The sequence below is a fragment of the Scyliorhinus canicula genome, chromosome 1, assembly GCF_902713615.1.
Source record: "Scyliorhinus canicula chromosome 1, sScyCan1.1, whole genome shotgun sequence".
Taxonomy (NCBI): Eukaryota; Metazoa; Chordata; class Chondrichthyes; order Carcharhiniformes; family Scyliorhinidae; genus Scyliorhinus; species Scyliorhinus canicula.
The window spans coordinates 93,966,249-93,993,229 of record NC_052146.1 but is presented as its reverse complement, the minus strand read 5'-3'; the positions used below and the strand labels follow the sequence as shown (position 1 = coordinate 93,993,229).

General features: G+C 43.5%; 1 protein-coding gene across 1 annotated transcript; it reads right to left on the bottom strand.

The window, feature by feature from the left end:
* Window positions 1-837: 837 nt before the first annotated feature.
* On the bottom strand, window positions 838-26,694 carry LOC119965222 (ras-related protein Rab-39B-like). Its single transcript, XM_038795674.1, has 2 exons — window positions 26,346-26,694; window positions 838-2,150 (listed from the first exon to the last, which is right to left on the bottom strand). Exons 1-2 carry the CDS (start codon window positions 26,558-26,560, stop codon window positions 1,730-1,732), a joined length of 636 nt encoding a protein of 211 aa, XP_038651602.1. The 5' UTR covers window positions 26,561-26,694; the 3' UTR covers window positions 838-1,729.
* Between the last annotated feature and the right edge of the window lie 287 nt (window positions 26,695-26,981).

The window sequence follows — 26,981 nt, the reverse complement described above, 5'->3', positions numbered from 1 at the left end:
CATGTCCCGGGTGCTAAAAACAAGGGTGGTGATGAGCCCAGGGGTGGCAATTTTTGGGGTTTCGGAAGACCCCAGGAGTCCAGGGCGAGAAAGAGGCCGATGTTCTGGCCTTTGCTTCCCTGATAGCCCGGCGACGAATACTGCTGGCATGGAGGGACATAAAACCTCCGAAGACTGAGCTATGGCTTTCGGACATGTCAAGTTTTCTGGGTATGGAAAAAATTTAATTCGCCTTGAGGGGATCTGTACTGGGGTTCGCCCAAAGGTGGCAACCATTCATTGACTTCTTCACGGGAGAGTGAACATCAGCAGGGGAGGGAGGGGGAGATTAGAGTAGAGTAGGAGGGATAAATAGGCGGGTATTGTCGATGGAAGAGGAGCGGGCTTGTGCAGTATGGTTCGCTTGAAGTATTGATTTTACGTTGATGTTTGCACATTTTTGCCTTTTTTTTATTGTTATGTGTAACTGTTTACAATGCTGAAAAATACCTCAATAAAATTGTTTGGTTAAAAAAAATGAGAAAGTCCTCCAGTAACTGTGGGGCCACAGGGATCGACTGGGTGTTGGGATTGGCTTGATTGATCCACAGAGAGCCGGCATGGACTCGGTGGGCTGAATGGCCTCCTTCCATGTCTAAATGTCTCTATAACTTGTCCACGGAGACCAAGTTCTTCATTCTAGCTGTTTGACTGTGAAGCCTCATCCTCTTCTTACCCAATAGGTCCACTAGCAAGCACAGCCAACAATCAGGGGCAATCCCTGATTTTACTCTTCCCTTGTACAGAAGCACTTGACCACGAACGAGATGCCATCTCTTTAACATTATTGAATACAGGTTTTGAAAATATTTTTTATTTCCTTCAAATCAACAGGTATTGCCTCATTGAACAAATGTAATTATTTGCTGCATTGTGCTATTGTTTTCCCTTCCATTTACGAAGGTGAAATCTCTGCAGTCACAAAAAAACTGCTACGAGATCAGTTACCAAAGTCCAAAAGTATACAGACAACAAAACCCAATGAGCAGAAATAATAATGAAGCTGTGTGAATCACACGTACATGAAACTCCTGACAACTATACAACAGATTAACCTGGAAATACAGGTTCTGGATCCCGTATCCGGTGCCCCAAAATCCAGATGGACCTGAAAACCGGCTACGTTTGAAACTGGCGCCCCAGGTAGCAATTTGGACAAACCCTTTTATCCTTATGTATTACAAGTTCAAGCTTGGCCTAGGACCCAAAATCCACAAAACTCCCAAATCTGGCACACACCCGGTCCCGATTCCTGTATATCACCATTAAGTTGGACCAGCCAAAGATATTAGATTTTTTAAATCCAATTTTGAGCTGCTCTTCACTGACCAAGTCTCTATCTGCTCCCATTAAACTTGCTGCTTAATGAAAAGATCCTACAATGGCCAGAAACTACGGTATTCAATTTCTTTCACATACTGTTGGATGTAAAAGCACACGAGTGCACAAGCAAATTCTCTCTTTTAAAATATTACTCCTGTTCCTGGAATTTGCACCTCCACTCCACCCTTATTATGAGCAAGTTTTGTGGTTAATGATTGCTGGGTTTCTAAATCTCTTGCAGTGTTAATTCCACTTCTTCTAACTGGGTGGGAGAATTAATAAGATACAATCGCAAGATGCAAATATATGTTGCAAGTGGCTAGCCTCCTATTAATATAGTGAGTCATGAATTACACCCAAGGCCAAGTTAACAATTACAATCACTTTGCTTTTCCTCCTTTGGCCTTTCTAGTACTTGCGGATTAAATCCTCGTTTGACTCCATCCCAACCATCCTCCAGTGAAATCTCTCCCACTTTCATAGAATCATAAATACATTCTGTTAATTTCATAAATGCCAGGTCGACATTAGTGTTATTTTTGGCTGAAGTCTCAATGTAATTCAGATCCAGCGTCTCTGCCAACTTCTCTGCTTCTTCACGGGAAACATCACGGTCGTCCGTTAAGTCACTTTTATGCCCAACCAGAACGAAGATCGTCTTGCTTGGATAGACATGGTTATTGACTTCTGTCAGCCACTCCCTGACATTCTCAAATGACTTCCGATTGGTCACATCAAACATTAGCAGACCCCCAACAGAATTCCTGTAGTAGGAGCGAGTAATTGATCTGAAAATACAACAACATTGTTTTAGCTGAATAACAGTTTAGAAATAAATCAACAATTCATCATGAACACAGTGACTGTAGACACTTTCACAACTTTAGGTGTTCCAAGTTACCCATGTCTAGAAAACGGAAGTTGGCCAACTCAGCTGTCACTGATAGGATTTTCTTCTCATCCTGGTTTTGCTTCTCACCCGGTTGTTAATCGCCTCGTTTAGAAGCCACGTTAGAGCGAGTCTGATTGAAAATGAGCATCATTCTCAGTAGGTCAGGTATCATCTACGGCAAGAACAACAAAACTTTGACCTTTCCTTGACTGTTTAGCACAGGCTAAATCGCTGGCTTTGAAAGCAGACCAAGCAGGCCAGCAGCACGGTTCGATTCCCGTAACGGCCTCCCCGAACAGGTGCCGGAATGTGGCGACTGGGGGCTTTTCACAGTAACTTCATTTGAAGCCTACTCGTGATAATAAACGATTTTCATTTCATTTAAACACACCTGGTATTTGTCCTCATTATTCTCAGTGACTTCCTAGGAAGTCTAGTGGAGATCAATAATGGAGTGCTTGGCAAAACAGTAGCATCAAGTGCTAAATGTAACTCAATTCAGGATTCACAGCTTATAAAAATTACTGTGAGCTTTTCAAACCCCATTACAGGTGTGATGCAAAAGAGGCACTCCAAGGAACCCGGAGTCACACAAACAAGATCAAAACATTCTTCAGTGTCGTACAGAGGGGGTGCTGCATTTTTGGAGGCGCCATCTTCCCTCTCAGGTGGATTACACTATTTCAAAGAAATGCAGGCAAGCTGTCCCCAGTGTCTTGGCCAATATTTATTCCTCAATCAACATCATATGATCCAATCATCGTCACACTGCTGTTTGTAGAGTTTACCATGAGTAAATTGACTGCTACGTTTTCTACACTACAATAGTGACTACACTTCAAAAGTACTTCATAACCCTAAAGTGTTTCGAGACATCAGGCGGTCATGAAAGCTGCTATATAAATGAAGGATTTTTTTTTAAACACACTGCCAATTTGAAAGGCCAGGCCTCAACGATCAGGATTCCTGCAATCGGTATAAAAGGGTTACATTAGCATTGGTCTTGCTGGCCTGGTACTCCACACGCCCAGTGGTAGTGGCAGCTCTTGAGAGTTTGGGGGCAGAGACAGAAGCATATGGGAGTGGAGGGAGCATCAGTGTGGGCTCCAATTTGTGGCAACCACAGGTTTGTCCCAGGGAGGCTGGATGGAGGGGGGTTTCGGAGATGGCAGAGAGCAGGGATTGAGAGGCTAACTGATCTATTTATTGATGGGAGCTTTCCATGTTTAGAGGGTTTGGAGGAGGAGTTTGAATTGCCGGGAGGTAATGGGTTTCGATATCTGCAGATAAGGGATTTTGCACGAAGGCAGGTTTCGACCTTTCCGCTTCTACCGACACAGGGGATAGAGGACAAGGTAGTTTCTACAATGGGGGTGGGGGAGGGGAAGGTTTCGGAAATTTATAAAGAACTTATGGAGTGGGAGGAAACCCAGATAGGTGAGCTAAATACGAGCTGATGGGAAATAGATGCGGGTCTGTGGGAAGGTGCACTGAGCAGAGACAACACGTCCCTATTATGTGCCAGGCTCAGCCTGATACAATTCAAGGTGGTTCACCGGGCACACATGACGGTGGCCCAGATGAGCAAGTTTATTGGGATGGAGGACAGGTGGGGAGATGTGCAGGAGGGGCCGCAAACCATGTCAACATGTTTTGGCTATGCCCAAAGCTTAGGGGATACTGGCAGGGATTTGCAGATGTCATGTCCACAGTGCTAAAAACGAAGGTGCCGCCGAGTCCAGAGGCTGCAATTTTTGGAGTTTTAGAAGATTTGGGAGTCCAGGGGGTGAGAGAGGCTGACGTTTTGGCCTTTGCCTCCTTGGTAGCCCGGAGATGGATATTGCCAGTGCGAAGGGACTTGAAGCCCCTGAAATCAGGGGTTTGGGTTCACGACATGGCTGGGTTTCTTAGACATGAGAAAATTAAGTTCGCCCTGAGAGGATCAATGTTAGGGTTCGTTCACTGTCAGCAGATTCAATAAGGAGGTAGTGTAAGGGGGAGTTAGGCTATTTTGTGTCTAGATTAGGCAGGAACAGTGGAGGATGGAGGGATGGGTTATGCACTGAACTATGTTTACATTTGTATCATTTATTGTTATAAAACCATTAATAAAATGGTTACAAAAAAATAAAGGGTTACATTATTAAACTTGAGAGTGAAGTGTTTGCTGGAACCACTCTGTATTGGCAACGTTTCTCGTGCTAACTGGACTTTTAAAGTTTGCCGACGATACAACCATAATGGGCCAGATCTCGAATAACGACGAGTCAGAATACAGGAGGGAGATAGAGAACCTGGTGGAGTGGTGTAACAACAATCTCTCCCTCAATGGCAGCAAAACTAAAGAGCTGGTCATTGACTTCAGGAAGCAAAGTACTGTACACACCCCTGTCAGCATCAACGGGGCCGAGGTGGAGATGGTTAGCAGTTTCAAATTCCTAGGGGTGCACATCTCCAAAAATCTGTCCTGGTCCACTCACGTCGAAGCTATCACCAAGAAAGCACAACAGTGCCTATACTTCCTCAGGAAACTAAGGAAATTCGGCATGTCCACATTAACCCTTACCAACTTTTACAGATGCACTATAGAAAACATTCTATCGGGCTGCATCACAGCCTGGTATGGCAACTGCTCGACCCAGGACCGCAAGGAACTTCAGAGAGTCGTGAATACCGCCCAGTCCATCACATGAACCTGCCTCCCATCCATGGACTTCATCTACACCTCCAGCTGCCTGGGGAAAGCGGGGAGCATAATCAAGGATCCCTCCCACCCGGCTTACTCACTTTTCCAACTTCTTCCATCGGGCAGGAGATACAGAAGTCTGAGAACACGCACGAACAGACTCAAAAACAGCTTCTTCCCCACTGTCACCAGATTCCTAAATGACCCTCTTATGGGCTAACCTCATTAACACTACACTCTGTATGCTTCATCCGATGCCAAGGCTTATGTAGTTACATTGTATATCTTGTGATGCCCTATTATGTATTTTCTTGAATTTTGTTTAATTCCCTTTTCTTCCCATGTACTAAATGATCTGTTGAGCTGCTTGCAGAAAAATACTTTTCATTGTACCTCGGTACACGTGACAATAAACAAATCCAATCCAACTGGCACCAGCAATCAGGAACAATAACTACAATAGAGTAATTTTTCTACTCCTCTCCCAAGGGTACTGACTTGTCATCAAGTCTAATTCCATTCACTCCCCTATTCTCTCCCCGTGTCTACGTGGGTTTCACCCCCACAACCCAAAGATGTGCAGGTCAAGTGGATTGGCCACGCTAAATTGCCCCTTGGGGAAAAAAAAAAGTTGGGTCCTCTAAATGTATTTTAAAAAAAACTAATTCCATTCATTCCTGCTCCATACAGTCTATGCAGGATGGCTCAATGGTCAGCACGCCATTTGTTCTGGAGAACATCAGTCAGGCCTGATCCAAGTCATTGCCCGACAGTCAGACATGCACTTTGCAACATTAGTAGAGGCAGCCCTGAAGTATCCATTGTCCCCCACACTTGTCCCAGCTTTGGGTTTCTGAGACCAACTGGTAGCCCCATCACTTGCTTCACTAAGAGGAGTCAACTTAGCAGAGAACAGGTTTGAAATTTTTCTGGTCAGCGGAATTCAGTGACACATCAAACAGCCTATTGGGCAGGAGACTCCAAACTCATTCACAATCACTTTGAACACTCTTCCTTCTGTAATCTTTCTGGAGCTAATGTCAGAGTTCAGTGAGGCCAGCTATCCCATAGTGTAGCCCATAGGCTCAGTACATTACTCGTGATGTGTGAATTGTGCTCAGCATTGCCATTGAGGCTGGGTGTGCTTCTGTTTCACTATAAAAGACAACGCCAATTATCTTTGTGCTGACAGAAACTGACAATGCAGAAATCAATTCCTTACTGCATGAACAGGATCTTTTAAATATGACTTGCTATGTAGTGTACAACATAAACCATAAGCTTTTACTTTATACAAACCCTTTTCAACCAGGTTTTGCTGGCACACATTCCATAAGCAAATGTTGCTGTCCAATAGCTTCCCTGTGGCAGTTCTGATTTATTCTCGTGAATTGCATCATCTTGCATTCTTCGCTAAATGTAGCATCTGCACTTTATAACTTGGCCAAACAAATCATAGTGTGTGTGCCAAAATGTTGTTACCACCGTTTAAGGTCCACTGTCATCAGGAATTAAAGTTGTAGGGCACAAATTTCCTTTATGGCATTAACATTCATCTCCATTAAAAATCCTCATGGGTTGAATTTTACCTGAAGATTTCAGCAATTTAGTGAATTCTTTAGTTGCTCCTCTTGAAAAAGGTGCTGATCCATTCTCCAATACGCGTTCCTCAAATGCTAATGTATAGACAGCAGTGTGACAACAGGACTTCAGCAATGGTTGGCATCAGTCAAGTCAAATTTTGTCCTTAACCAGTGTTTATCTGAATAGCCACACACATACTTTCCAGCAGGGTCAGAGTGCAGAAAACAGGAGGAGTTCTGGGTGAAACCCAAGACTGCTGGAACTCCTTATATTAAAAAAAACACTTGTATTAGGAAACCAGGAAATGCAACCCGCTTTTGTGATACTGTTCAAAAACTCCCACGATCACTCTAACCACATGTAGGGCATCTGCAAGTGAGAACGAATAATAAACAGGACACACAAGATGTTGGAGGTGCAGCATGTGGTCTGAGCCTCCTCCTACAGGCCATCCACCCCAACTTCAACGCCTACAACCAGACCAGCTTGTGGACTAACTGTCATGACCTATTTTTTTTACAATACACGAGAACCTATTGCTGTTTGAAGTAGCTTATCCTCAGCCCACCACAATCGCCCAACACCGTGACTGGCGAAAGCAATTATTCAGATCCCCCAACACCTTTGTTGTGTTTGGTCTTCTTTGTCTTGCAAGGCGATCCACCAAACACCTTGGCTTTCTAGGGTAGGGTGGCACGGTAGCACAGCTGTTAGCAGAGTTGCTTCACAGCTCCAGGGTCCCAGGTTCGGTTCCCATCTTGGGTCACTGTCTGTGCGAAGTCTGCACGTTCTCCCAGTGTCTGCGTGGGTTTCCTCCGGGTGCTCCGGTTTACTTCCACAAATCCAAAGGTGTGCAGGTTAGGTGGATTAGTCATGCTAAATTACCCTTAGGTTAGGTGGGGCTGCTGGATTACAGGATAGGGTGGAGGTGTGGAGGTGTAGGCTTAAGTAAGGTGCTCTTTCCAAGAGCTGGTGCAGACTCGATGGGCCAAATGGCCTCCTGCACTCTATGTACTGTAAATTCTATGATTCTATGAATTATTCCTACCCCCCCAATAACCTGACCAGGGCAAGCAATTGTTCCCATCAAGTATTCCTCATCCCTACAAAGCTACATAACTACTTATAACTCACTGCATTTGGCACAGTGCTTAGCACTGCTGCCTCATAGCACCGAGGTCCCAGTTACGATCTCGGCCCCGGGTCACTGTGCGTGTGCAGTTTGCACATTTTCCCCGTGTCTGCATGAGTTTTACTCCTCACAGCACAAAGATGTGCAGGTTAGATGGATTGGTCACACTAAATTGCACCTTAATTAGAAAAAAAATAATTGTGTACTCTAAATTTAAAACATTTTTTTTTAAATAACTTGGTTTTTAAATAACAATTTAATCATTAATAAATGTACACTACAGTAACTGTTGTGTGACTATGGCCTGATTTTAAACACTGCTGTGCGAGGGTTAAAATCAAGCCCATTACATTTGCAAAAAGCACTTTTGAGAGAATGACTTAAGAAACTCTTCAGTCTCAACTGGGAACACTTTAGGGGTCAGGTTGTTCAAAGTCATTATCAAAGTCGCACAACTGTACGTCTTTTAAATTCAAATTCCTGCATTTTACAGAAAGGTTTTGTCCTTGTAACATTTAAACAACTGAAATAAAGTAAATAATATATCTGGATGTGTAAAACAATCCAGTAATAGGATTTATAAAACTACGTGTGACAATTGAATTAATCCTTGCTTTCAGAGTGTTCGACCTAATAGTTGGTCCACTTAACATAAACATGATCAGAAATTCAGTGTCAAAGAACAAAGAACAATAGAGCACAGGAACAGGCCCTTCAAGCCTGTATCAGTCAAGATACTAACTGTGGTAGTATGACTAGGGGTATCACGGTACCTGGAAGTGAGCTGCTATTGGTGCAGAGCACTCGCTGCCCATTGGCCCGGGTAAGTCATGTGCCTCTCAGCCGATTGGCTGAGAGGTAGGTAGCTCCGCCTACGAGGCGGGATATAAGAACCCGTGCGTCCCGGCAGTCGGCCTTTCTTCTGTACGTCTGCTGCCGGCACACATCTTGTGCAATAAAGCCTATCGTTTGGATCACATCTACGTTTCGTGTCCATTGATTGTGCATCACTAACCTTGACCAAAGGCCTCAGCTCTTCCTTGTGCCGTTGAGGCACTCTCAATTACGACGCGAGAGCGAGGTCGGTAATCAAAGGCTTTAATATACAGAGAACAGGACAGCATTCGAGAGAAGTATGCTCGCCACATGGAGCCTTATCCTATATACTGTTTCCTGAGGGCGTAGCCAGAGGCAGAGTCCCCCAGGGTTCCAAGCCTCTTAAAGGGGCAAGGTATTAAAGGTAAATACCGTTCATCACAGCCGTATCCCTCTACTTCAATCCTATCCATGTGTTTGTCAAGATGCCTTTTGAACGCCATTAATTTATCGGCTTCCACAACATCCCCTGGCAACGCTATCCAGGCACTCACCACCCTCTGTGTAAAAAAAAAATGCCTCGCACATATCCTCTAAACTTTGCCCCACAAACCTTAAACCTATGCCCCGAAGCATCCCAAAAATCACAGAATATTCAAATCTAATCTATAACTCACAGCAATGCCTCACATTTATATAGTATTGTTGTGTGATGAAACATCCCAAGGTGCTTCACAAGAATATTAGCAAGCAAAATTTGTCACTGAAGCAGAGGTGGTGATATTAAGACAAGATGGTCATAAGCCTGGGTCAAAGGTTTTTAAATGGGTATCTTAGAGGAGGAGAAGCGGAGAGAAAGGTACAGAAGGCAGAGGGGTCATGGGGGAATTCCAGAACTTAGGGACAAGGCAGCTGAAGGCATGGCCACCAATGGTAGAGTAATTTAAATCAAACATGACTAAGAGGCCAGAATTAGAGGGGTACAGTCTCAGGGCTGAAGATTAACACTCCCAACATATTACACCATTTCCCGAATAAGCTACAAACAGTTTTGACTGTGAATTTGAAATCCTACAGTAGAATATTAATAAGGAATGCATTCAAATAAACGGGCCAGAATAACTTATCCAATTTATTTCAGATAAAACTAAAAATAACAAATATGAACAAAATCCAGGTAACATAAAAATAGAAAATTCTGGCTGTTTATGGAGGAGTGAACCAGCAAATGTAAATCATGGAAAATATATTAAAACTCTCAAAAGGAGACAACTGCAGTTAATTATTTGTGCAGTGTGCATCATGATTAGTTCAAAGATCAAATATTCCTCAATTATGGCCTAGTATTCAAGAAATAGGAACAACATTTCCTAAAATATAGAGATTACACATTTACATTATTGATTCAATTCCTCTGCCTCTTAAAAGGGAGTTGCGGGAAACATGTTAAATTCACAAGATACTAATTAAACACCTTTGAGCAACACAAACCCCTTTACATTTTCTTTAAAACTACATTTTCTCTGTGAGCACAGTATTTAAAAGCTCTCTATAATCTCAATAAGGTTTAATTTGGTCAATGCTCCACATTAACACAAACATTCAATGAGTATGGACTTGCAGGAAAGTTTGCTTCGTATACATTGTTGCCTTCTTCAGGGTTGACACCATCAGCATTTGTATGAGAGAGCCTGGTGTGAGACAAAGCTGGTTTAGAAATTCCCAAGCCTCAATTTGAAAATATATATCAGCAGGAAGGGGGGGCTTGCACGGTCTAGAACTGTGGTGTCAGTATGAAAGGTGTCACGTTCTAGAACTATAGCACCCATGTGAAGGGTGGTTTGCATTCTTGAACTGTGGCATCAGTCTGAGGGAGTTTACTGAGCACCAATGCTAAAGTTGCAGTCACAAGCCAGGCTCTCCCTAAAGCTGGTAGGAAAGTTTAACCAATTCGGGGATGCATTGAGGACATTCCTAAAGCATTTCCAGTGTCCCCCTGGGAGTCTCCTGTTGCGACCAAGTTTAGAGTCGAACAGTTGCTTTGGGAACCTAATGTTAGGTATGCAAATGACATGCCCGTCCAGCATTAGACCAGAGGAAAGAAAAGTGAGACTTGGGGGCGGCGCGGTGGTTAGCACTGCTGCCTCAGGGCAGCACGGTGGCACAGTGGTTAGCATTAATGCCTACGGCACTGAGGACCTGGGTTCAAATCCCGGCCCTGGGTCACTGCCCGTGTGGAGTTTGCACATTCTCCCCGTGTCTGCGTGGGTTTCACCCCCACAACCCAAAGATGTGCAGGGTAGGCGGATTGGCCACTCTAAATTGCCCCTTAATTGGAAAAAATAATTGGGTACTCTAAATTTATTTTTAAAAAAGCACTGCTGCCTCATGGCACCGAGGACCCAGGTTCAGTCCCGGCCCCGGGTCACTGTCCATGTGGTGTTTGCACATTTTCCCGTGTCTGCGTGGGTCTCGCACCCACAACCCAAAGATGTGCAGGCTAGGTGGACTGGCCGCGCTAAAATTGCCCCTTAATTGGGGAGAAAAAGAATTGGGCACTCTAAATTTAAGGAAAAAAAAAATAGTGAGACTTCCCAAATTAGGTAGGTTACTGTTTTACAGACAATTTGGGCAGATTGATTAGTGGAATAAAACGTACAGCTGTTTGCGTTATGCCAGATCTGTCATGAAGAGGTATGGCAGTGTGTTACAATTCACTCAGGGGATTAGAGTTGTTGTGGCAACTTTTTTTAAAAATTTAGATTACCCAATTATTTTTTCCAATTAAGGGGCAATTTAGCGTGGCCAATCCACCTACTCTGCACATTTTTGGGTTGTGGGGGTGAAACCCACTCAGACACGGGGAGAATGTGCAAACTCCACACGGACAGTGACCCAGAGCCGGGATCGAACCTGGGACCTCAGCGCCGTGAGGCAGCTGTGCTAAACACTAGGCCACCGTGCTGCCCTTTGTTGTGGCAACTTGTGCTTTTACATACATGTTGTAATCTGGAGCTATGGATTGAGATGCTAGAGGCGCCAATATTAATTTCACCATATGGCTGACCAGGAACTTACTGCTAGCCAGAAGTGGGTGTTGGAAGGATTCACAGGCGGATACACAACCTGGTCATGTTGTGAATGCAACTTCCCTGGTCATCAAATCATGGAGTGGGACTCAAACCTGGAGCTTCTGGTTTAGAGGGAGGGGCATTACCCGCTGCGTCACAGGACCATAAAGAGATTTAGCAAACGGTAAGAGTCTTGTTTTTTCCCCAAAATTGAATTAATTTACTCCACTTGCTGCTGCAGTCAGGTTTTTAAAATTCATTTTCATCAGTTTCCAGTCATTTTAAAGCCTCTGTTTTCCCAAATAATGCAGTCCAATGTGGTCGAGGTGACAACCCTATTGTGTCCTTAGCCAATCAGCCTGATATAATTGTTGACTGGTTATAGGCAGACTTACTGTTTGGCTGGAAATGGTAAAGCTATCTGGAAAAGCCCTTGACTACATTACTCACTTGATCTTGTAAAAACCGTATCAGCTAGAACCCAATTTCTGACACTAAGAAAACTTTTCATCTTGCCTGCCCCTCACTGACCACAGTACACCAACAAGAACAGCTGAATAGAAAGGCTAGGATTAAAAATATCTTCCGTCTAAAAGAAGAAATATGGTCTCAAGAAAGGCATTTCACACTGACCAGATTTATGAACCTTCCCTTATAGAACATTTTTCCAATTCAATAAATCATCAAAACAATTATCTTGAAAACTAACGTAACACTGGCCTGCAAAGTGGAATGATGGTAACCTTTACAGGAACCCCATCGGCACCAGGAAACAAAATGAAGTATTTGATGGAATACTAAACTGTTAGGCAATTACAGAAATCACTCATTTCTACCCTGAATCGTTATACAAATAATAGATGCAAATCATGGCTCAGTATCACCTTTGAACCAGAAGGGTTTGAGTCCCACTCCAGAGATTTGAGCACAAAGTCAGACTGTCTGTCACCTTCATGCAGTACTGACGAAGAAGTGATGCAATTGGGTGATGCAATTTTGGAAATGCTGCTTTTCGGATAAAGGTAAATCCTGCCCACCCTTGATGAAGGTAAAATATCTGACTTTGTTGAAGCAGAGGGAGAATTCCCTCTGGTACCCTAGCCAATATTTAACCGTCAACAAAAATCACTGCAAAGTAAACAAAAAAAGAGTTTCTTTGATTTTTAGCACATGGAGTCTTGCTGTGCGTAAACTCCATAGTTCTTTATGAGGATCACTGGTGTAACACTGGTCCCCCTCATCTAGTTTATGATGTCGGCATGGTAGCACAGTGGTTAGCACTATTGCTTCACAGCACCAGGGACCCAGGTTCGATTCCCAGCTGGGGTCACTGTCTGTGCGGAGTCTCCCCGTGTCTGCGTGTGTTTCCTCCTACTAAATCCAAAAGACGAGCTTGTAAGGTAAATTGGACATTCCGAATTCTCCCTCAGTGTACCCGAACAGGTGCCATAGTGTGGCGACTCGGGAATTTTTGCAGTAACATCGTTGCAGTGTTAATGTAAGCCTACTTGTGACACTAATAAGATTATTAATATGTGCTTGACTCACAGCAACCAGTTCATCCAGGGATAAAACTTTGGACCTTCCCAAATTTTGACTCATTTCTACATCACAAAATATTGAGCCTCTGAAGAGATATGCGCTCTCTTTTAGTTTGCTTGGTTAAAGTAAAAATTTGAACAACATCCATCTACAAATTATTTTATGAAACAAAACATTGACTACTTCTAACCCCACCTTAACAGCCAATAGGCCAGTGCACTGAGAGCTATTTAGAACATAGAACACTACAGCGCAGTACGGACCCTTCGGCCCTCGATGTTGCGTCGACCTGTGAAACCATCTGAAGCCTATCTGACCTACACTATTCCATTTTCATCCATATGTCTATCCAGTGACCACTTAAATGCCCTTAAAGTTGGCGAGTCTACTACTATTGCAGGCAGGGCGTTCCACACCCCTACTACTCTCGGAGTAAAGAAACTGCCTCTGACATCTGTCCTATATCTATCACCCCTCAATTTAAAGCTATGTCCCCTCGTGTTGGTCATCACCATCCGAGGAAAAAGACTCTCACTGTCCACCCTATCTAACCCTCTGACTATCTTATATGTCTCTATTAAGTCACCTCTCAGCCTTCTCCTCTATAACGAAAACAACCTCAATTCCCTGAGCCTTTCCTCATAAGACCTTCCCTCCATTCCAGGCAACATCCTAGTAAATCTCCTCTGAACCCTTTCCAAAGCTTCCACATCCTTCCTATAATGTGGTGACCAGAACTGCACGCAGTACTCCAGGTGTGGCCGCACCAGAGTTATGTACAGCTGCAGCATGACCTTGTGGTTCTGAAACTCAATCCCCCTGCTTATAAAGGCTAGCACACCATATGCCTTCTTAACAGCCCTATTAACCTGGGTGGCAACTTTCAGGGATTTATGTACCTGGATGCCAAGATCTCTCTGTTCATCTACACTACCAAGAATCTTGCCATTAGCCCAGTACTCTGCATTCCTGTTACTCCTTCCAAAGTGAACCACCTCACACTTTTCCGCATTAAACTCCATCTGCCACCTCTCAGCCCAGCTCTGCAGCTTATCTATGTCCCTCTGTATCCTATAACATCCTTCAGCACTATCCACAACTCCACCGACCTTCGTGTCATCTGCAGATTTACTAACCCATCCTTCTACACCCTCTTCCAGGTCATTTATAAAAATGACAAACAGCAGTGGCCCCAAAACAGATCCTTGCGGTACGCCACTAGTAACTGAACTCCAGGATGAACATTTGCCATCAACCACCACCCTCTGTCTTCTTTCAGCTAGCCAATTACTGATCCAAACCGCTAAATCACCTTCAATTCCATACTTCCTTATTTTCTGCAATAGCCTACCGTGGGGAACCTTATCAAACGCCTTACTGAAATCCATATACACCACATCAACAGCTTTACCCTGATCCACCTGTTTGGTCACCTTCTCAAAAAACTCAATTTAGTCATACAGATCAGAAAGACACTAATTTAAATTCTGATTCCTGCTAAATTAACTGAACTAACCCATGTCATTGGTAAAGGCATGAACATTCGTTCAAGGCCATACCACACAGATCAGGAATTACTGACCCTAGTCAAGATATGTGAATGAATCCCCAGCTGGAGTTGGAGTCCAGCAACTATCATCAACATTCGCAGGCTAGTGGCAGCACGGTGGTGCAGTGGTTAGCACTGCTGTCTCACTGCGCCGAGGTGCCAGGTTCGATCCCGGCTCTGGGTCACTGTCTGTGTGGAGTTTGTACATTCTCCCTGTGGCTGCGTGGGTTTCACCCCCACAACCCAAAGATGTGCAGGCTCAGTGGATTGGTCACGCTGAATTGCCCCTTAATTGGGAAAAAATATTTGGGCACTCTAAATTTATACAAAAAAAACACTGCCAGGCTAGGAAAACAAAAACAAAAATGTTTCTGGCCCTGATCATTATCATAGGAAAGTTACAGCACAGAAGGAGGCCACTCGGTCCATCTTGTCCATGTTAGCCTGAGGACACCCAGGTGCCCTTTCTAACCCCACCTTCCTGCATTCGATCCATAGCCCTGTAGCTTAGTGCACTTAAGGTGCTGATCCAGGTTCCTTTTAAAAGAGTTTAGGATCTCTGCCTCCACCATCAACTTGGCCATGCTGAATTGCCCCGTAATTGGAAAAAATAATTGGGTACTCTAAATTTATTTTTTTTAAAAAGAGAGATCAATGTACCGGTAAAGGAGTTATGGGAGGGGACGTGGGTAGGGCAAAACAAGGAATGTTCCACATACTCCATAAAAAGGCAAGCGTAGCTCAGACCCGTGCTGGTGCCCATTGCTACACCTTCGATTTGGAGAAAATGGGATGAGTTAAAGGAGAAGTTGTTGAGAGATAGAATGAGTTCAGGTTGGCAGAGGAGTGGTGGTGGATGGGAATTGTCCAGGCCTCTTTTCGAGAAAGAAGCGAAGAACTCTCAGGCCATCCTGGCGTGGGATGGACGTATAGAGGTTGCACATCCATGGTGAATAGGAAGCGGTTAGGGCCCGCAAACTGGAAGCTGTCAATACGATGCTGGGCATCAGAGGAATCTCGTAAAGCTAGACCTTCCTTTAACAAATCCATGCTGACTAGCCCCGATTAGTCCATGCCTTTCTACGTGGCAGTTAATCCCACCTCTCAGAATGGATTCTACTAATTTGCTGACCACTGACGCTAGACTAACTGGCGTATAATTGTTCGCCATTTCCTTCGAATTCTTTTTAAACAATGGTACCACGTTTGCATTTCTCCAATCCTCGGGTACCTCCCCGCTCTCCAGTGAAGATTGGAAAGTCATCCTCAGAGCATCTGCTATCTCCTTCCTGATCTCCTTCAGTAGCCTCGGAAACAATCTATCTGGCCCTGACGACTTAACTTGCAAGGATTTCAATCCTTCGAGTACTTCCTCTCTCTTTATGATTATCCCATTCAGTATCTCAGTGTTCCACCTCGAATAGTAAATCTGCATGATCCATTTCCTTTGTAAGCAAGGAGACAAAATATTCATTTAAAACCCTTCCCACAGCCTCTACATCTACACACAAGTTCCCCTCTGCATCTTGGATAGGTCTCACTTCCTTAACTAACCTTTTACCATTAATACATTGGTAAAACGTCTTTGCGTTTTCTTTAACTTTACTTGCTAATCTTTTTCATGCCCTCTCTTTGATTTTCTTATTTACTTTTTGCCTTCGGCCCTGCACTTTCTATACTTGCCTAGGCTATCTGCAGTGCTTAGTTCTTTATGCCTATGGTACGCTTTCACTTTCTGTTTGATTATCCTCTGTATTCTTCTAGACAACCAGTGGGTCTAGATTTGGCAGTACCACTCTTATTTTTGGAGGGAACATGTCTACTTTGTACATTTAGAATCTCTCCTTTTAGTGCTTCTCACAGATTTATCCGCCAACAATGCTGGCCAGTCCACGTCAGCAAAGTCTCTTCACATTTCCACAAAATTTGCCTTCCCTCAATTCAAAATTTTTACTCCTGCTTTATCTGTCCTTTTCCATGGTAATACGGAATCTAACTGAATTGTGATCCCTATCCCTGATATGGTCACCAACTGTTACTTCATCCACTTGCCCTTCTTTGTTCCCCAAGATTAGGTCCAGAATTGCATCTACTCTCATTGGGTTTGTCACTAATTGGGTGAAAAGATTTTCCCGGACATACTGCATGAATTTGTCTGCTTCAGTCCCCCTTATTTTGATTGATTCCCAGTTGATATTCGGATAGTTAAAGTCTCTTAATATTATTGCCCTCTTGTTCTTATAGGCAGAAATTTGCCTACATATTTGCTCTTCTATCTGCCTTTCACAATTTGGGAGTCTATAGTATATTCCCAGTAGTGTGACTGCCCTTTTTTATTTCTAAGTTCAATCCATAAAGTTTTGTTTGTTGACCCGTTTAGTATATCATCTCTTCTCACAACTGGAACTGCTTCCTTAACCATTAGTGATACTCCACCTCCTATTTTTTTTTTTTTTTTTTTTTAAAATCGCCCTCTCTGTCCTGCCTGAAGACTCTGTATCCAGCTGCCAACTTTGTCCCTCCTTTAGCCAGGTTTCCATTACAGCAATGACACCCTGCTGCCATGTGTCTATCTGGTTTGTAATACTCGTTGCATTGAAGTACAAACAGTTTAACCCACTATTTTCCCTAGCTGGACACTTTTTAAAAACTTTGTTTCTTCTATAATTCCAAGTCTATCACTACATCTTCTGTATCACTAGCTAAAGTTCTACTTCCATTTTTCTGATCAGAGTTTGACCTATCTGATCCTACTCCTGAGATCCCATCCCCCTGCCCCACTAGTTTAAATACTCCCTAACAGAACTAGTGAAAGCCCTCTAGGATATTGGTGCCAGCTCTGCCTGGGTACAACCCGCCTGGTTTGTACAGATCCCATCTGCCCCAGAATCGGTCCCAGTGCCTCAAGAATCTGAATCCCTCCCGACTACATCATCTCTCTAGCCACGCAATCATCTGATCTATCCTCCAAATCATGCTCTCTTTTGTGCATGGAACTTTGAGTAATCCTGAGATTACTATATTTGAGGCCCTGCATTTTAGTTTACCTCCTATCTTCCTGTATTCAGCTTGCAGGTCCTCAACCTTTAGTTTACTTATGTCATTGGTACCAATATGTACCACGACCACTGGCTGTTCACCTGCCCTCCCCAGAATGTTCTGCAGCCGCTCTGTGACATCCCGGACCCTGACATCTGGGAGGCAACATACCATTCTTGATTCACGTTTGCGGCCACAGAAGCGCATGTCTGTACCCCTGACTATTGAATCCTCTATCACTATAGCCCTGCCACTTGTTTTTCTTCCACCCATCTGAGCAGCAGAACTACCCACGGTACTGTGGATTTAGTTTCTGTTGCTCCCCGCCACCCTCCAACACCCAACCGTATCCAAAGCGGCATATCCGTTTGAGAGCGGGGAGGGGGGGGGGGGGGGAATGACCACAGGGGACTCCTGCACTGCCTTGAGTATTTTACTGTTCCTGATTGTCACCCATTCCCTTTCTGCCTGTGCAATTCACGCCTACAGTGTGACCAACTCACTAAATGTGCTATCCACTATGTTATGATCACTCTCGAAGAGAACACATTTGGGAAGAGACCAAGATCAGGCTTGCTATCTCTCTGGATGGCTTCACAAAGAAAGGCCATTAGATGCAGCAGAGGGTGCTGTGCCTTCAAAATACATCCCAGAGTCAGAGTCAATCAGTATCCTTGGAAACTGATAATCGCCACCAGGGGTAGCGGCTTGGTTGGGTGACCTGTACGACTTCCTGCGATTAGAGAAGATAAAGTATGAGTCAAGGGGCTCTTCAGAGGGGTTTGAGGAAAGATGGGGGATGTTTGTGTCAGTGTTTGAGGGGCTGTTTGTCGCCCGGGAAGGGGGGGGGGGGGGGGGAGCATGTTTCCCGGGGTGTTTGTTCACTGTAACCTGTTTTGATACACGTTTGTAATCAAATAGTTTCTTTTTTAAAAAAAAAATGTGAGTGAAGAAAATTAGGGGAAAAAGTAAAAATGTGAAGGACAGGCCATAAAGGAAGAGATTTATTGAAGTATGGCCAATGTTGAATATAATACATACACTTCCTCCTTGTCCTAGATCACCTGAAGGTAGGGGTTCAAGTCAGGTATATTTCACAGACAGTCATCCTGCAATATTTAATTAATCAGGTTTTTGAAAAGCTGAGCGATGGTTACTCAATTGGTAGGTTATTCAACCATGAGGCCAAATTCCCACTTAAGTATCAGCTGTGGCTCAGTTAGTAGCAAACCCAAGTCAGAACGTTGTGGGTTTAATTCCCATTCCTGGATTTGAGCACAAAAATCAAGGTTAACACTTGAGGACTGAGGGAGTGCGATAGTGTTGGAGGTGTTGTATTTTAAAGGAGGCATTAAACTGAAAGCCATCTGCCCCCTCAGGTATGTGTAAAAGAAGGGCAGCAGTGGTTAGCATTGCTGTCTACGGCGCTGAGGACCCAGGTCTGAATCCTGGCCCTGGGTCACTGTCCTTGTTGAGTTTGCACATTCTCCCTGTGTCTGCGTGGGTTTCACCCCCACAACCCAAAAGATGTGCAGGTTAGGTAGATTGGCCATGCTAAAATTGCCCCTTAATTGGAGAAAATAATTGGACACTCTAAATTTTTTTAAAAAGGTATGTGTAAAAGATTTGGAAGACACTATTTTTGAAGAAGGGCTAGGAGAGTTATCCCCAGTGTTCTGGCTAATATTTCTTCCTCAATCGACATCACCAGAACAAATTATCTGGTCTAATCATCACATTCCTGTTTGTTGGTGTCATAATATACATCCATGTATTTTATGAAGTGTAGACAGGCAGTGATTGACACACAGGATGACCAGTGAGCACACAGAACACGGCAGCCAATCACCAGACAGGACACGACCACTATAAAGCCAGAGGACGCCAGTTTTCCCGCTCTCTTGGGATCCAGCCTCTGAGACAGTCAGAGCTCGTGAGCAGCAGCGAGTACAAACACCATGTGGTAGTCAGTTAGTCTGGTCAGGCTAGCCTCAGGTCTCTAGTCAAGTCAGCATAGTGTCAACCCACAGTTAAGCATGTAATATAGTTAAATGTTAAATAAAATCGTGTTGCATTTCATCAAGTGTTGGAAACCTGTCTCTCTCTACACTGTATCAAACGCAGTCCAGATAGACCCAGCTTGCCCAACACATCAGTTGGAACTTGTTGTGCACAAATTGGCTGCCAATTTTCCTACATGACAACAATGACTCCACTTCAAAAAATGCAAATGCAAGTCTTTCTTTCACCTGAAACACATTCATGAACCTCCAGCAGGGATCAACCACAACTCTCATTGAGATTTGACAAAGAGTCATCCAGACTCAAAACGTTAGCTTCCTTCTCTCTCCACAGATGCTGTCAGACCTGCTGAAATTGTCCAGAATTTTCTGTTTTTCTTTCAGATTCCAGCATTCGCAGTAATTTGCTTTTGTACCAATGAATGGAATCTGCTTCCAGAGACCATGACGCCATCTCCTTGTTTAAACGGGGTGCGGTCCCTGCTCCATCTTCCCGGGGAAAGAGGAGCAATGGGTGGATGGAGTATTCAGGAAGCGGAAAAAGACGGGACTTTACCTCCTGATATGCAGCATCCGTGCCATAAAATGTACTTCATAACTCATGTCTTAAGTGTTTTAAAATATATATATATATTTATTCAAGTTTTCAGTTGATTTTCAACAAATCCCTGCTGACCTCCTCCTAACGCTCCGCGAGAAAGTCTAGGAATGGTTGCCACCGCCTGAAGAATCCCTGCACAGACCCTCGCAAGGCAAACTTTATCCTCTCTAACTTGATGAACCCAGCCATGTCATTAATCCAAGGTTCCAGGCTAGGGGGCTTCGCATCCTTCCACAGTAGCAAAATCCTCCGTCGGGCTACCAGGGACGCAAAGGCCAGAATACGTCTTATAAGTGTTTTGATGAGCAAATTAAATTATAAATAGAACCTATTTCAGTTTAAGGCAGTGACTTGTTTTTATGTTGAATTGCATTACACATTTAAACAAACAATTACGTGTAACATTTTCATTAATATTGTATCCGTTTCTCAGATCACTGTCCGTATGGAGTTTGCATATCCTCCCCTGCATGGGTCTCACCCCCACAACCCAAAAGGTGTGCAGGGTAGGTGCCCCTTAATTGGAAACTAAAGAATTGGATACTTTAATTTTAAAAAAATGTTTTTAAAATCATACTGGTTTACAAAAAAAGCAATAGCTTGCACTTACCTAGGGTCTTTATCATAATAAAACTAAATCATGATCAGGATTGAGAACAGTGGATCATCATTATTTTTGTTTGCTCACTGAACCATGTTCTCCAAACAACCTCAGATGAGATCAGCCTTCAGACTGTATGACTCAAGTGTCATATTACACAAAGAATTTATCACGGACCCATCAGACATTTCTATCAGTCGTTAAAATAGAAATTAATTTTATCTTTGAATATTCAATAATCCAAATGTGGATAGAAAATTAAGGTCTGCGCCAAAATAAGATGGAACAACATATCAGTAACCTTTACCACACAGGCTACCATGTTCAAAGGTTATTCAGCGAGAGATTTTAACTTGGAAAATAGTAACAACCATTGTTGGACTGCTGCTTCTAGGAATGGAATGTTCGCCACTCTTTTTCAGCCTATTTCAAAATTACTACTTTTCGCTCTGAGTTTCACAGAGAGCTTTTAAAATGGATCAGCCGTTTAGCCAGTGAGTCGTTTAAACAATACAGAACTGAAAAAGATCCCACAATGTACTGAGTAAACTAATTACAGGCTAGATGGGGAGTCCTATAATTGTCTAATCTCTGGCTAAGGGAAAAATATTTTAGCATTCACATTAGCTGTACTGGACTCTCTGCCGGATTTTCCAACTTCGCCGTCATTCTCAAAGTAAGATGGGCTCTCCTCCCGCGATCGGGACCATTGCAGGAATGGCGCGCCCGATCGTTCCACAACCCTGCTGTCACCCGCCCGCGACCCAACTGCGGGTCGCGACCCTGACTCTGAAAAACCCTGCTCCACACAGACGGTTACCCAAGGCCGGAATTGAACCGGGTCTCTGGCATTGTGAGGCAGCAGTGCTAACCAAGGTCAGAGGTTTTTAAAAAAAATTTAGAGTACCCAATTCTTTTTTTTTACCAATTAAGGGGTAATATAGTGTGGCCAATCCACCTACCTTGCACATCTTTTGATTATGGGGGCGAGACCCACGCAGACATGGGGAGAATGTGCAAACTCCACACAGACAGTGATCGGGGGCCGGGATCAAACCCGGGTCCTCGGCGCTGTGAAGCAGCAGTGCTCGCCACAGCACCGTGCTGCCCTAACCAAGATCAGAGGTAAAGAGGGTTTCTGATGTCTTTCAAACATTAATTTAATAACTTGGAAATATGTACCTATCTGGGACAGAGAGACAAGTATTTCTAATGCCAACAATAAGGAAGAGTGTTGCCAAACAAATAATTGTCCCCGTCCTCCCTTTCACCTACCCCTCTTCATCCTCCTTCTTCTTCTGAAAGCGCTGACAGGTGTCCTCAGCTCCCACAAATCCCACATTCTTAAATTCTCTCCCTCAACCATTATTTCTCCACCTCCTTTTCCTCTTAAGACCTTCCTTAAAACCGATCACCGATTAAACTTTTTCTCATTTACCATTCCCCCCCCAATCTAGTAGCCACTTCTTTGGCACAGCGCTCATTTTTGATTGGCCCTCTGTAAAACACTTTACAATTCCTTCTGTATTAAAAATATTACATTCAGATCTTGTTGATGATGCTACCAAATAGCTATTGAGTGTGAGAATCGGAAAGTGATCGGACCTTGGCTGACCACACTTTAGTATGGGGATAATCACAGATCTCTCTTACCCAGAGCCTCTGGTTCAGCCATTTCCATTCATGGACTAGTGGATAGTCAGAGAATTGGAAATCTGATCATTTTTATTGGTTCTACTTGTTTGTGGGAGTCAAGCCAGCCACAGCTACCTTCATGCAAAAGCTACACAAGTCCGTAGCATTAGTAGTCTTAAAGACCTTGTGGACCACCTACAGCAGAATCTGTTCAATGGCTGGCTTGCATGTGTCCTGCTAAAAGGACTGTCATTCTTGAAATAAGGAACAGTAACTGTAAATTTTATTCAATTCCCTGTAAATAGCTGGAAGGTACTGACACTTGAGATTTGCTGCCATAATTTAAATTTCTCATTAATACAAGTAATATAAATTGTTACTTAGCATGAGGTACATCAATTGTCTTCTGCTCGAGAAGTGACGAGTCACTGTTAAAGTCATCCAAAATTCAGTAACGCATGTCTTAATCACAGTTGAGTCCCTTTACCCTATCACTCCTTTAAAAAAATTTTTTTTTTTTTAAAAAGAGTACCCAATTCATTTTTTCCAATTAAAGGGGCAATTTAGCGTGGCCAATCCACCTATCCGGAACATCTTTGGGTTGTGGGGGCGAAACCCACACAAACACAGGGAGAATGTGCAAACTCCACACGGACAATGACCCAGAGCCGGGATCGAACCTGGGACCTCGGCGCCGTGAGGCAGCAGGGCTAACCCACTGCGCCACCGTGCTGCCCTTACCCTTTCACTCCTGTGTTATCTGACCTACATTGGCTCCTGATCAAGAAACATTTTGGTTTTTAAATTCCCATCCTTTTAAAAAAATCTTTCTCTGGCTTCACCCCCCACACTCCTCCTATCTCTGTAATTTCCTTCAACCCTACAAGATATCCGAGCTCAAGTAATTCTGGCCTCTTAAGCAACCCTCATTTTTTTCTCCACCAGTTGGTGACTGTGTCTTTAACTGCCTGGGTCATAAACTCCAGAATTCCTTCCCTACAGCTCAAATCTCTTTCTTTAAGAAACTCCTTTAAAGCTGATTTCTTACCCACCCAAATATCTCCTTCGGTGATATTTTGTTTTAAAATGCTCCGTTGTAGTCCCTTGGGATGTTTTAATGCACGAAAGGTGCTGGACAAATTCAATTGTTAATCTCATTCAGGAGATTGACAGATTTCAATACTTTCATTAAGTAGGAAAATTAATCTCTTGCAAAGAACCAGCACAGATACAATTCATTGTGCACCACTTTGGGGCAATTTTGCATGCCCCACTTTGTGAGCCTATATACAGAAAACCAAATAAAAATTTGACAACTGTTATAACCCTCAAAGAGATCACGATATCAGTACAATCAGATTCCAGGTGATCGCCTCCGAATACGAGTTTTGGGGTAGTGAGGGGGCAGGGTTTCCCCCTTAACTGGGGAAAATCTAGAATAAAAACCCCGACCTGGGAGTAGGTCGAGGAAGGAGACCCTTCGGGGTTTGGTGCGTGTAATATCGTAACTAAATATAAATCTTTATTTTCTACCTGCCTGGTCAATGTGTGCTGCTTTAGTGGATTCTACCATAACCTTAACAGAAATTGACATTTGATCCACATTTTCTCAAAAGGAGACAGTAATTTGAGCCTTTCAGCCAAACTACTGATGCAAATCTGCAAATAACAAGCAGGAACAGGGACTTTTCTAACCTCTGGTTTGACCTTGGGCATTCCAGTTTTGGACATAATTACTCAGGTGTGAGTGAGAGGACAAGGTGTCAATCTTGGCTCATTGATTGCATTCTTGCCTCAGGGGCAGAAGATTGTAGATTCAAACATTCCATCCATCGACTCAAGCACAGAATCTTGAACACGTCAGTGCAGTACTGAGAGCGCGCTGCACGGTTGGGGATGACATCTTTCAGATCACATGTCAACCTAAGGCCTACCTGCCTTCGTTATTCAAAGAGCAGGGAGGTTCACCTGATGTCCCCCCAACAAAAATCACCCCCCCCCCCCCCCCCCCCCCCCCCCCCAAAAGCTTTCATCCAGAATCATCCAGACTAGAAATGTTAGCTCTGTTCTCTCTCCACAGATCTGATCTGCTGAGGTTATCCAGCATTTTCTGTTTATGCTTCATTGGTTGTGAAATGCCTTGGAAGGGCTAGTGGTTGTGAAAGACACTATACAAAAGAAGTGACCAGATTGCATCTATATTTTCCAGTTCCTCTTACAAAAAACTCTTCCGCATTTTTGTTTCTTTGTTCTCCAAGATTATAAAATCTGTTATTATTTAGTGTGAAGCTCAAGGTTAAAAAGATGTTTTCCCACAAAGAACCAAGTATCTGGTATAGATGCATTCCATCTGGTATTCATACGATTGCAGGCGACACACCAGGAAATGGAGAATGGAACAATGGCTTTGCTAACTTCATGAGTACAGGGAAAACAAAACTCTGGGAGATCAAAGCACATACAGGTTCAGTTCCTTATAGGATAAATTCATCATCAATCAATTATCCAGGGCAGCACAGTAGCACAAGTGGCTAACACTGTAGCTTCACAGCGCCAGGGTCTCAGTTTCGATTTCCTGCTGGGTCACTGTCTGTGTGGAGTCTGCTCATTCTCCCTGTGTCTGCGTGGGTTTCCTCCGGGTGCTCCGGTTTCCTCCCACAGTCCAAAGATGTGCAGGTTTAGGCGGATTGGCCATGATAAATTACCCTTAGTGTCCAAAAAGTTTAGGAGGGGTTATTGGGTTACGGGGACAGGGTGGAAGTAAGCGCTTAAGTGGGTCGGTTCAGACTCGATTGGCCTCGTTCTGCACTGTATGTTCTTTGTTCAACCTACAATTCATACTGTATATCCCCAATATTCAGATCAGTTTTAAATCAGACCATTTTGAATTTTCCGTTTGGTTCTACACTATATTTAATAAACAATTTATCATTGGTACTGTATTATTTGACCTTCTTTAGAACACATTTATTATTGTAGCTCTTCCCTCTTCCCTCCTTTTACAACTGCTTGGCTTTTGCAGATATGAAAGAATTATTGATAAGTATGACTGAATCTTTAATATTGACTGAATCTTTAGTATTGAAAACTCCCGAATTGATTTCCTGCTTTGACCACGTGCAGTGTTACTCTGAAACTATTGCCTCCTGTTGCAATGCCCCACCTTACATGAACCAACACACCGAGGTGCCGAATGCAGCGAGAGCAACATGTCTGGAATTGTTACTTTTAAGTTATATTGTTCTAACCCCAGAGAAAAGACTAGCTTGATACTCAATTAGTCCAATGTTGTTTTTAAAAAATGAATCCACGTTATAGAAATGATTCAGGAAATAAAAAAAGTTTGTGTTGGAGATTTACATATGATTTAAAAACACAGAACCAGGTCATTCGCCCAACAAATCCTTTCCGATGCGACAGTTCACCCAAACCTCCTCCTGTCTGTCTTCAAGTAACTCTGTAACAGTATAAATAAGCTCATCTCTCTCTCGCTCGTGTGCTTCCCTTAGATGCTTCCACCCTATTCGTCTCGACCATTCCCTGTTGGAGCGAGTTCCACATTCTCCCCACTCCCTGGCTAAAAGACCCTGACGAAATAAATGGATTCCTTGGCGACTAACTTGTAGCGAAGGAACACAAATGTCACAGTTATTCCCAAACTTCCAAGTTGCCACTAACCATTCATTGGTCAGTAACTTGACCGAAAGCGTTTCAGGAAACTATTCCTGAAACCACGAACGTTTGGTAACTCGCGAGTTTAAAGGGCTGGTTGTGTCTGCCTGTCTGTTAGAGAGAGCAATCTGATCACACTGACCTGAACCGTTCCTGACCAGCGGTGTCCCATAGCTGGAGTTTGATCCTGCAGCCCGGCTCAACTTCTAACACGCGAGCATAAAAATCCACTCCCACTGTGGGATCCTGGACCTCACTGAAGGAGCCATCGGTAAAACGCTTCAGAAGAGATGATTTTCCCACCGTCGAATCACCTAACAAAATAATCCGAAACTGGTACTGCCATATCGTATCCATGGCATGTTCCACTGGAGACAAACTCCTGGCTCAGGTCTTCCCAACACCCACTGACTAAACTTTTAAAAAAGATAATGAAGAGTAATCGTGTTTTCCCCCCATGACGGAAGTGAATATTCTTATGTTAGTTCTCGTATTGGTTGAAAAGTTTTACTGGCATCATGTGATAGCTCCCAGCAACTCCGAACCACGGATTGGGCAGCTTCACTCCTATCCTATAACTACAAATTCACAAAGGAGTTCTTTTTCAATTTTTTTTTTCTAAATTGGGCAATTTATATTCAAGTTGGAACTGATCTGTTTTCAGAAAAGCTGGGAACAACATTTGAGCTCATTGTGGTTTGTTTAGATCTTTATTACAGGTGCAGTGCTACAGATAGGAATCTGATCCTTGGGAGTGGGGGTGGGGGAGACAGTTAGC